Source organism: Euprymna scolopes, chromosome 11 (assembly GCF_053919585.1).
Source record: "Euprymna scolopes isolate OS-2025 chromosome 11, ASM5391958v1, whole genome shotgun sequence".
NCBI lineage: Eukaryota > Metazoa > Mollusca > Cephalopoda > Sepiida > Sepiolidae > Euprymna > Euprymna scolopes.
In genome coordinates, this window is record NC_136492.1 from 92,282,465 (window position 1) to 92,295,395 (window position 12,931).

Genomic DNA, 12,931 nt, shown 5'->3' on the forward strand with positions numbered 1-12,931 from the left:
TATAGCCAATAATGTTTGCATAAATAAATATATTATAATTATGCTCTGCTTGTCATTGAGCACGTTTTGATAAACGCTGGGTCTCATTGAATTTACATCTAGGAAACAACTACGATACAATCATTATATATATGTGTGTTTGTGTGTGTGTGTGTGTGTGTGTGTGTGTGTGTGTGTGTGTGTGTGTGTGATAAAATTAAAATAATATCACAACACAAGAAACACTCGTCTAGCTGAAAACACTATCAATAATTCTCCCCACTCTTTATCTGTGCCTAAAACTAAACGTAGATTCCATGAGCAAAGCTTATTTCTTAGAAGTGCACACCTGTGGAACTGTCTTCCGTTTTCCTGCTTTCTCAGCTGACTACAATCTGACTGTCTTCAAGTCCCAAGTAAACAAGTTCTTGATGAGCCGTTCTGCTTAAGTTAACAAATTTACCGAATTTCCATTGCTAACTATTACTATATTGTTCAATTGACTACTGTACACTCTTAACCCTTATCCTCGAGTGGTCTCTGGGCCTTGATAAGTGGTGATGCCTATGTAAAAAAAAAAAACAAAAAAAAATACAAAACTAAGTGGCAGTACAGTAAAGCATATAAAATATTTTATATGAAACTGTTGGGTTTAAAGTTGTAGTAATAAAAATATTATGGAGAGATATCTTTCAGGATTTCAGTATAAGAATCTTCTGGTCATTGCGCTGTGTGCTTTTTAGAAAGAGTGTCTTAAAAGTTAATTAATGTAATATTAGTATCCATTCATAAAATGAAAGGAATTAAGTATCTTGTTTCGTAGGGTCAGTAAAAAATTAGAAAAAAAAAGCAGCATATGCTTTTGAACATAAGTATAAAAAAAACGTGTGAAATCCGACGTCATATCTATAAATATTGTTAATTCTTTCCATTTCACGTTTTGATTCGTGAAAGTCTGATAGATTTTTGATGATTGGTGATGCTATGAAACTGCAGTAAATTGTTAAGCTAGGTACATTTTATTATTATTGATGTATAAATAGATTTATGTTTATTAATTTGATGTATAAATAGATATATGTTTATTAATTTGATGTATAAATAGATATATGTTTATTATTCCTGTATTATGTCTATCCTACTGATCTTCTATTACTCCCCTTCCCATCTGTCCGATGCTAAAACCGTCTGCACCAACCATGGTCTACTTGCTACCATTTTGTATCGCACTATTCGCAATAATTTCACAAGTCAGTCTGTTTTTGTTGGCTGATACCCGTTCCTCTGTTTATCCAATCAATAAGTCTGCGTATAGTGTCCATTCTCACTCTTCATCTTCGCAACCTTTGCTTGAAGCTGTCTTTTCTTCATCCCCCATCTTCTGAGTTTTTCCTCCCTTCTATCCTGTCTCCTATGCAAATTAACGCCACGGCTTTCTTATAAATTCTTCTCCTCTCTCTTCAATTTTTTCTTTTCTGAGAAACGCTTACTGGTCTTATTTCTAAGCTATAGACCTTTCTTTTTTTCAAACCATCTTTATTCATCATCGCATACAAAATGCTTTTCCTTCCTGAACTTTTCATCAAAGATTCTTCCATTTATCTTTATGTTCTCTTAACTAGTGTATCTCAACTTTTTTTTTAACCTTACGGAACCTTTAAAATGCTCTCTGAACTCCTGTGCAGAAAAAAACTGTATATATCTTTCTCATATTATTTTCATTATATATTTTTTTTTACATAGGCGTCACCACTTATCAAGGCCAAGAGGCGACTCGAGGATAAGGGTTAAATATTGTACAGTAGAAATTGGACAATATAGTAATCGTTAGTAATGGAAATTCAGTAAATTTATAAACTTATATGGAACGGCTTATCAAAAACTTGTTTACGTTAGACTTGAAGACAACCATATTGTAGTCAGCTGGAAAGCAGGAAAACGGAAGACAATTCCATAGGCGTGCAGTTCTAAGAAAGAAGCTTTGCTCATGGAATCTACGTTTAGGTTTGGCACAGATAAAGAGTGGGGGGTAATAATTCACATGATAAATATAGTATATATACTGTATATATTTTTTAATAACTCATTTAAGGAAAAAGTATTACTTTGTCAAATTTTCACAATGGTACTGTATATAAATTATACTCGTTTTTATATACTTATTTTATAACATCATAGGTAAGATATGGTGATGTTTGTATGACAATATTACAATAACCGGGAATATATTGTACGTGTTTAGTAATATTACATATGAGGGTACACCCTCTGTCACAAGTGTCAGGAAAAATTATGTTTGCCAGTGTTTCTACTAATATTGGTATTCATATAAAGTAATGTCTTAATTGGCGAATTTAAAAAGCAATAAGAAAGAAAACCTCTCAAGCTGGAAAGTTAAAAAAAAAAAAAGAAAGAAAGAAAAAGCCTGCCAATTCCTATAGAAAGCTGAAAGGAAAATGAAAGAAAGCGTCTCGTTATGAAAATAGAGTGAAGGATTTCTTTCCAGATTCATTCCAGATAGCAGCGAGGAGGGCGTCTGATTTGCAATTTGCTTATTTTCTTCCCCTAAACACTTGAAGTCATTCTGTTTATATTATCTATATATTAATATGATAACGTGGGTGTTATTTTCTGTGTCACACTTACATGCAGGTGGTTTATTTGTTAAGTACTTCCATTGCTTGTCATAAATAATTTTACCAAGAATTTTTCATAAGTTTTGGTTTCAGTTTCGATTATGGCTGAAGAAACTCAACTTCTACATACATACATACATACATACATACATACATATATTTTTTTTTCATAAGTTTTTATTTCGGTTTAAATTCAAGCTAATGCACCCAAGTCATATGAATATATTTTTTTTATTTTTGAAATTGCAACTTTATAATATATCAAAATCGATAGAACATTAACTCTATAATAATATGTACGAAATCTACAAGAATTAAAATATCATATTTAAGCGTACTTTATGACTGGGCTTTAACGGGTGTCCGTGCTAGCTTAGATAAATACTTTTGCAGTTTTAACAAAAAAGCTACAATAATATCAGAGCGTCTCCATTTACACTGAACATCTACAGAATGCCAACATTAATATATTACATATGAAAGAGTCTCCCGTGGAATTTTCTCAGGTCCCTCTAGTTATGTCTATATTACAATAACGAATAATAGTACTTACATATCTTAAATTGAATAAAAACGTTAAACTGCATTATCTTATTTAATTTAATTTTGGGGAAATTTTTACAATAGATGTTTGTTCTACAACATTATATAATGATCTGCGCATAAGGGCTAAATTGACTAACTTTAATTCAACGAAAAGTGCTGAACTATAAGAAATGAGCTTCTTAAAGGGGCTAACGTAATTATTTATCATAATAATTATTAAATACCTACAGACACTAGTGTTTCATCCTTTCGGGAATCATCAGTGCAGGATGTCATGATTAACGCCAGTCGATAGATTCGAACCCGGTGACAGAAGCCATCCCTGGCTTCATTAGCAAGGACCTAATCCATTCGGCTACCGTTAACTGTGAGAAATGCTGTTGAATTTAAAAATTATATATATATATATATATATATATATATATATATATATATATATATTGTATGTGTTTTGTTTTTTGCAGCATTTTCAAATAAAGGAAAACATGTCTTAGTTATAGAAATCTAGATCTTCTGACTGAAAAACCAATTGGTTTTTATAACTGACTCATTTTAAAAATATAATGTTGTTTTTGTTCTGATGTTTTGTTTTTATTTATTTTGCTATTTGACATCTATATATATATATATATATATATATATATATATATATATATATATATATATATAAATCGAGCTTGTCTGTGTGAGGAAGGGTCTATACCAAATTCCTTTGTCAATTTTTGGTCTACAGACTTAAAACGTGATATATAGAAGATTTGGACCTGTGGAACAAATTCAATTTGGTCTTTAGCCGGTAAAAATACCAGCTAAGAGGTCAAAATTAAAAAGAAAATTAGAACTTTGCAGGCGTAAGTTGATTTACAGTGGTCTTGTATGCATGTTCAAATATACATTTATAAGTTAAACAATCTCATTTTTAAAACTTTTATATTTGTATAGAGTTGGCCCAAGGGGTAGCAAATAAGGATCGATTCTCGCAGATGGCACCCAAAGCATAATTTTTATTTTACTTTTCAAATCAGTACTATATGTTGGCTACAATATAATAATCAATAAAGAATTGTCTCTTTAATAATAGATACGAAATGGGCATAAATTAAAATATCATATTTAAGCGTATTTTAAGACCGGATAATGCTGTGTGACATACTAGTTAATAAATATCTAAGTTTCTTTGGAGCATTTTATAGAGTTTTTCAGGGACATAGCCTCTCATTTGAAAATTCAACTATGTCAGATTTGCAATGAATTTTATCCATGGTCATTAGACACTTATTAATCAAGATTCACTGAATTTCAATTTCTTCTCAGTATCCCTTAAACTTATGGCTTAAATTTGAGACATTTTCTAAACTTCTTGTATAATGGATTTTGATAAAAATTTGAATAAAGATTCTAAAAATAAAGTTTAGTAGCATGATATGTGCATTTTAATCTCATTAGGGAACATAAAAGTGGTGCAAACCGTCTGTTTGCAGAATTCATTTTACTTCTCCTAGGACGGGTATTATTCTCGTTCTTGATACAGATATTTTTCTCTCTAAAAATGACCAGTCTTTTTTTGTTCTTGAAATTATTTTATTTCTGAGTTATTGATCTTTCCTCTTCATCCATATTTTTTTTTTCTTTATACATTACTTACATTTTCTTTAATAAATCTTTCATTTCCTCCTTGTGTCCGAAACTCTTTTTTACTTTGGTTTTTCCAGATTGCCCCCCCCCATCCTTCTCCATCTATTTATCTTCCTACTCCCTAATCTTTATAATTTCTTTCTGAAAATATTCAGTCCTTTTTTTTTTTTTTTTTTTTAAATTTAAATTCTTTCAACTTCATACTTTTTCAGTATTCATACAGAATATTGACTATGCTATTTTAAAATAAGATTTTCAAGTTAAATTCAATTTTTACCGTATCTTTTGTTTATTAAATTATTAGCTGAAAATACGGAATTGTTACAAAACACCCTCCTATTCCACTCTTAAGGATGGGTTTCTAAATAATGTTATTGTTTTAGCACGATTCTTCATAAGTAAGTACTTATTTTTATATATTACACATTGGGGGGTGGTTTAGTTTAGTGATTAAAGACATAGACTGTCAGTTGGGTTCAGGTTCTGTTCAGGTTACTGCTACACTTTCATGAATAGCCTTGGGAATGGTATGAAACCCAGCTATGGATTAATAGTAGAATAAAGAAACTGGCACTGGTAGAGCTGTCAGGTGATATGGAAGTATTGTTGTAAAGATGGTGTGTTGGTGAGACAATTTGAAATTTATTTCGGACAGATAAGTTATTGATAATCCATTGTTCCAGGTAAGCTGACCTAGTTTTAGTGTTCCCAATCTCCCCTACAATAGCTTCTCTTCTGGTATGACTAGAAAGAGAAGCAATGACACCTGATCTCCTACCTAAGCCAAAGTGTCCTCCTGTTCCTAGCTCTAGTTGGGTTCAAACAGCACAGAAGGGAAACAGTTATTCCTCGACTGTTAATCACTGGGGATGTCATGGAGGTGATGCTGCTGTAATTTGCTTAAGGTTGACAGCCCTGGAGTGACACAATATTGCAACAAACTTAGACACAAAGGTGGTTTTTAATGTGAAAAAAAAATCAGTTCCCCAAAAGGGGCATTCTGGAGTAGTAAAAAAAGTAAAAATTGCCTCAGTATAGAAGGATTTCTCATTCACTGACCAAAGACAGAGAAAACAATGTGTAGCATCAATAGGAGAAGGGAAATTATAAAATAGAATCAATCGTTCTCTGCTTGTCCCAGCATTGTTTTCAATTATCCTAACCTTCTTATTACCTGTACTCAAGTAATGCTTGTTCAGGGAAGTGCTGTTGGAAATTTTGCAATCTTTGTTTTGCTATAGGCTGTATCCAGGGTTTTTCTCCTTTGGTAGTGGCGCCAAATTCAAGTGTTTAGACCATTGTTGAAATGACTTGTTCCCTGTTGACTGAAGTATGTCTCTGGTTCAGTGCAATTCTAGGAGGTCCACACTCTCAGGCTTTTCAAGCTAATCATCTGAAGTGCTCCTACTGGGGAATGACAATGGAGTTGCCCAGGCATTTTTTGCAGGTACGAGTGCTCTTCCTCTAGGGTGTTGGCTTTTCAAATCTCACTTTCTTACCCTTGTGTCACAACTTATGCTGCTGTGGGTGTCCGATAAATAGTTTCACTATAAGCTTTCCGTCCAGGCACCCAGACAGTAGATATTCACTCTCTATCAAGACTAAAAAGAAGGCGAACACATTCAAATACTTTTTAATTCATGAATAAAATTGGATAAAATATCCAATATACAGTGAAATATTTTATTTTATTAATTTTTACTTGTTACACCACTAAAATGGTTGAAGACATCATGTTGCTATTATTTTTCTGCTTACTTTGCTGAATAAATCTTTCTTGCTGGATCCCACTTATTCTTCCTTTTCCATAATGTAGATATGAATTAGATTGAAGCTGAAAACAAAGTAAATAAGCCTTGTTGATTTAAAAAAAAAACAACAAAAAAAAAAACAGAATCGAATGATACTATATAATATGACCTTCAACAAATAACCTTAGATACTGCTTTTTATAGTGAGTAGACCGAACTGGGAACGGCTTCATGAAGCTGCTTTCTTTGCTTAAGCCATACTTCTTAGTTTCAATCCAGTTTAGCTCTATAAATTGCTCATGTTTCAAAACACAATAAGATCAGAATTAACTGATATTTTAACGTAGATGTTTTATTTTTCCTTATCAAATACTAGCTGAAGTACCTGCTTATGCTTGGTTTCTCAACTTTTCTTTAATTTTCTAACCTAGATTATAAGAACATATATTAAATATTTTTAAGACATTTTTTTTATTAAAATGAAAAAAAAAAACAATTATGATAATGATCGGTATGTGTTATATATAGTCGTAGTCATGTTGGAGTGGAAAAGTTCAAGAATTAAACGGATAAAATCTGGTGGAAATTAATTGGGTCATCTGATTTCTGATGAGACTTTTTTCACTCTTAGCTGGTGAGACTTGAATGAGGAAAGAGGTTTCATGCTTAAAAAATTTCCGTTTATGTCGATGGCAACCAGAAGATCAACCCATGTGTGTAAAAAATTTAAACATCTATTGGTAATGTAACAAAACCATGTGATCAATTGTACCTGACCTGAGTTGGCTTGAAAAGTCACTTGAAAATATACTGAGTTGCAATCAAGTAAACAACCACCTACATGATATCAAAATATGTAATCCTTACATTAGATTGTTACATTGTAATGAGTGTAGAAAGAAATGGAAAAGCACTACATGGTCAGTGTTGTAGAACCTCTTTCTAAAGGTGCTCATGTCTAAACTTTATATCATATATGGTGTTCTCAGTTGTGCTGTAATTTTCTTTCTTTTTTTTTTTTTCGCTAGTTTTGTTTTTTTATTCGTTTTTATCACCTCTCTAGGACCCGGATAACTATTCTGGTGGGAGATTCGTCTCCTGGTAGGGTCACCGAAGCCAGACAGATTGAAGGGTAGAGATCAGACTAAGAGCACTTACTGGTCCTCCAGGTTGGGTGTTAGAATAGAGCCAACAAACCAATTCTTTAAAAGAAAAGAATTTACAGAAATCGCAACATCATCTGTGGACTTCTTGGTTCAGGAAGGGTCCTCTCTAGTAGAGTTGATGATGCAAGTGGGTGAAAGCCTCTGGGAAGCCAGTGCACCAGCAACCCTTCTGACGACCAAGGCCAAGGAACATCAGAACCTTATACGAGACAAGCAAGACTGCACAGCTGTGTAGTGAGTTGCACAGATACAATCTTAAGATCTTAGGACTGTGTGAGACCCAATGGAATCGAAGTGGAAGGACAAGACTGACGATTGGAGACACCATCATCTACTTTGGACAAGAAGAAGGCCAACCACACATGTGTGGTGTAGCGCTGCTGATGACGCCCAAGGCAACACAAGCACCATTGTCCTGGGAACCTGTATCTTCAAGAATTCTCATGGCAAGATTCAACTCCAAAGGCAGGAAAGTTACTATAATACAGTGTTATGGCCCTACCAATGCAGCAGACATTGAAGACCAAGATGAGTTTTATGAGCAGATTCAAGCAACTCTGAACAGAACACTAAAGAGTGACATGAAGATTTTGATGATAGATTTGAACACCAGGTTTGGCATGGACCACACAGACACAGACCTAATCATGGGAAGACATGGCACTGGAGAATGGAATGAGAATAGAGAGATCTTCACCGAATTCTGCACTTTCAATGACCTGGTCATTGGGGGAACCCTTTTTCCACATAAGACCATCCACAAGACCACATGGATTTTCCCCGATGAAAAGACAGAACCAAATTGATCATGTCACAATCGGGCAAAAGTGAAGACGGAGCCTGCACGATGTCAGCGTGAGAACAAAGCTGAGGGCCTATAAAGGCCAGGCAGGAAGACCAGCACACAAGTTCAATGTCTACAACTTAAAAAAAAAGGCAAAGGCAGAGGAATTCAGGACAGAACTACGAAACAAGTTCAGTTTGCTTGAGCATCTACAGGAAGAGACAATTGGAGAGCATGGAGTAGTCTTTGAGAGACCTGGAAGACAACATGCAAAACAGTCCTGGGAAAGAAGACGAAGAAGCACAAAGAGTGGCTGACAACGGACACCTGGGCACTCATCATGGAGAGAAAGAACATGAAAGACACTATCAACCAGACATCAGACCTGGTAGAGAAACAAGAACTACAGATGTATGAAGATACCACCTGTCAAGTGATCCACAATGGGAAACTGACAGAACCTTTCACCGTACAAACCGGTGTCTGTCAAGGTTGCCTGCTCTCACTGATAATATTTCTGGTGGTGGTCGACTGGGTCATGAAACAATCCATGGTTGGGCAGAGGACAGGTATCCAGTGGAATTTTACAAAACAGCTAGAGGACTTGGACTATGCAGATAACATCAACTTCCTTTCACACAGGTTTCAAGATGCACAGGAGAAGCTATATCATATGTCAGAGGAAGCTGGAAAAACTGGACTCCAGATCAACATCATGAAGACAGAAGTCATGAGGGTAAATAACAGAAGGCAAGATCCAGTGCAACTTCAGCAAGAGAACATTAGAAGGGTTGACAAGTTTGTGTACCTGGGCAGTGTTGTCAGCAGGGATGGAAGAACTGATGAGGACATCAAGCACTGGATAAGCAAAGCCAGGCACGCCTTCAGCATCTTGAGACCAACCTGGAGAAAAGCAGCCCTCTCACTCTGAAATAAGATCCGAATTTTGAGCACCAATGTGAAGTCGGTTCTACTCTATGGCTCAGAAACGTGGAGAGTAACCAAGACCAATACCCACAAACTCCAGACATTCACCAACAGATGTCTCAGAAACATCCTAAACATCAGATGACCAGAGACTCCATCTCCAATGAACAACTGTGGGACAAAACTCCAATGGAGACAGAGATCAAAAACCGAAAATGAAACTGGATTGGCCACACCTTGCGGAAGCCTGCATCCAACATCACCAGGCAGGCCCTTGAATGGAACCTACAAAGCAAGCGTAAAATTGGTCGCCCGAGGTAGACATGGAAAAGAAACATTGAGGCTGAGAGCAGGGCTGCCAGAATGACATGGGCCGAACTGAAGAGGACCAGCCAGAACCGAGTGAACGAAGAGCATTGTCGCAACCCTATATTCCCCAAGGCATCAAAAGGTGTAAACAAAAAACTTGTGACACATATGGAACATTTATTAATCCTTTTCATTTTGAAACTTAAAAGATTATTAGAAAAATCGAAAAAATAAAAAAAACCATAATCAAGCAGTGAATTCTGTTGTTTAACAATGTTTGCTTAAATGAAAGAATGCTGCCGTAATACACACAATTCAAATTCAATATAATTGTTAGGAAATCATAATTATGTGGAAGAGTTCATGCACTCTATATGATGCTTCATTACTTTCTTCAGGCCATAAAAAAATGTTTACACTATTGGAAATGACATTAAAAATGAATACAGACAATTAGACAAGAAATATACAACATAATCACGTTGACACACTGATTCTTGTTAGCTCATCCAAGTTTAGCAACGTTGAACTCGTCTTGTACCAGATCAGTGCCCATTGATAATACCAGGCGCTGTATTTTGACTGATATCAAAATCTCCATGCAAAAACAAAACAGCAACAACAACAACAACATAAAAACAGTCCTAACCCCCCCCCCCCCAATACTTCAGTAGAACCTGTGTATTCATATATGTATTGGGACAATGGAACAACCACCTCTTGAGTGTAAGTTTTATTGTCAATCATGTGTTGAAGCTTTTCAGAAATGCTATCAGGGGTGGATTAGTATTATAAAGAGGGAGAGGGGGAAGAAAAAGAAAAGAGAGAATAGATTAAAACAGATTTTTGTTACATATCAGATAGATTCAAGTGTACCATATTTAATTGTTCTAATTTTAATTCCACCCACTCCTTATTCAATTCTTCATTTACTATACTGGTGGGTCATTGCTTATTAAGGCTCAGGGCTCACTCAAAGGTAAGGATTAAAGAGATTGTCAGTTGGCCAATGATCAATGTTATGAAAGGATTGGAGAGAGTGACTGAAATGCACAAAAAATTAATTAAGAGAACGGCTCAACAAGTATTTGTTTATATTAGACTTTAAGATGGTCATGATGTAGTCAGTTAGGAAGTAGCCTCACAATATTTTGTTCTACAGATGGGATTTTCTATGTAAGAAACTGAGTTCATGAAAGTTCAATTTAGTTTTAGTACAGAGAGAGAAAAAAGTACTTAACTCACACATATACATATTACAATAGAAAAATGCGAGCATGAAAAGTAATATGGTTGAGCTTAAACATGGAAAAGTAAAGGACTAGTTGTTAAAACTGGAAAAGAAAAGGACAAGATATTCTAGTAAAAAATATAATAAATTTATAACTTAAAATATTGCAGCATTAAGAATTGATTATATAATGTTATAAATTGAATTTAAAAAAAAAATTCTTAATGCTGCAACATATTAAGTTATGAATTTATTATATTTTTTACTAGAATATCTATTTATCTATTTTTTGCCCTATGAACATAACATACACATATGTAATAGCAATGTACGGCACTCGTCTGCTTTCAATAAAATCCCCCCAATTATCTCCCTTTCATTTTTTTCATTCTCTCTGTTTCACGTGTTACTTTTCTTTTTGCGAGAGCGGTGATTTGGTAGCAACAGTAATCGCTAAAGTGACATGGTTGCTATGGAAACCAGTCATAAAAAACGTTGCTCACCTCCTTACGCTTTTTAACAATTTTGAACACCAGTAAATTCATCCTAACTTTTGTTTTACTGAACGAAAATTGAAAATTCTTTTTTCATAATATAGCGGAGAAAGTAATCTATAAACTATAATAATTGTTTGAAATTTGGTTGAAAAATGAGTGAGCGGTGAAGCTTTAAAGCAGTTCTAAATGACTAAAACTGCCGTGTTTGAATGATACTATCTTGAAAGCGGAAAGAGAAAGGGAGGAGGTGGGAGGCGGGGTTCTAGGTAGGTCGGTAATGCTCTAGTTTTGGAGGGTCTGGGAAGTTCATTTTTTTTTAACTGTACCAGATTTTTTTGTTAGTTTTTTTTTCTGTTCCAAATTATTGTTTTAATAGGATTTGGGAATAACTAAAGCTGAAATCGAGAAAATGTATTAATTTAATTTCCTATTGAAAATACTTTTTTTTTTTTTTTTTATCCCCGAGTGTCTAAGGTTTCTCTGTATAAGAGTTTGTCAGCACAACCTGGTATGAGGATACTTTCCCTGAAAGTAAACTCTGACTAAATATTCAAAATAATATAATATTCACAGCACAAATAAGATCTTCTTGCTATAGCACATTAACTTTTACAAGGAATGGTGCAACTTCTTCAAGTGATGTTACCTCAAGTAACAGCAAGAAGCTGGATACTCCACCAGACTAGATTAATTCTTAACCTTGAAGAGACACAATAAAGGTATACTATAACATATCTAAATGATCAATTGAGGATAGGAATCCCAACTTCTTTACTAACTCAGTGTCTGATAAATAAGAACTTTAATGAAATATTTGAATATCTATGGATCTTGTATTGAGATTAAGTGTTAGCCCTTAGAAAGAAGCCCTTCATTTCTGAGAACTTCAACTGAAGTAAAACAAAACCTTATTCTAATCATTGTTCCCCAATGATTTTGCAGTACTTCTCTCCGGCTGGTTCAAATAAATGAAAAAAAAAAAATACTATGTTTATTCTTATTTGTAAATCTATTTTCACTTATAAATTTTCACCACACTAATCAACATATTATAAATATAAGCGAACACCCCACAGGTCAAGACATATTTACCAAGAAATCATCTCACTAACGAGATGCCAACAATCTAAACCTTAGAACACAGAAATTTAAAGTAACCCCCCATCTTCTTACCCTCTCGATATATCTCTATGTCCTTAACCACACCAGAGATGAACTTCCCAGACCCCCCACAACCACCTAATGTTCCTGAACTCCAAAACTAAAGCATTACCGACCTACCTAGAACCCTGCCTCCCACCTCCTCCCTTTCTGTTTCCGCTTTTATCGCACCCCTCCCCTGACATCATTCATTCTTTCATTCCACCATAAACAAACTTTTCTGTAAAGTCTGAGGAGGCTACATAACGGCCAAAAAACGGTCGCGTAGCTGAAACAATAATGTAACTGAACAGAAAAAAAACGGTAATA

General features: G+C 34.6%; 2 protein-coding genes across 3 annotated transcripts in view; both read left to right on the forward strand.

Annotated features, from left to right (window-relative positions):
• Positions 1 to 12,931, forward strand: part of LOC145287963 (transmembrane protein 126-like) — a 158,715-nt gene that overhangs the window by 41,255 nt on the left and 104,529 nt on the right. The gene's annotated exons all lie outside the window — the stretch shown is intronic.
• LOC145288179 (protein CFDP2-like) lies at positions 8,076 to 8,519 on the forward strand. Its single transcript, XM_080136232.1, has one exon. The coding sequence runs from the start codon at positions 8,076 to 8,078 to the stop codon at positions 8,517 to 8,519; it is 444 nt and encodes a 147-aa protein (XP_079992358.1).

What these genes read in the sequence shown, in the direction of transcription:
- LOC145288179 (XM_080136232.1), top strand. Translation starts at nt 8,076, where the DNA reads ATGTGTGGTGTAGCGCTGCTGATGACGCCCAAGGCAACACAAGCACCA.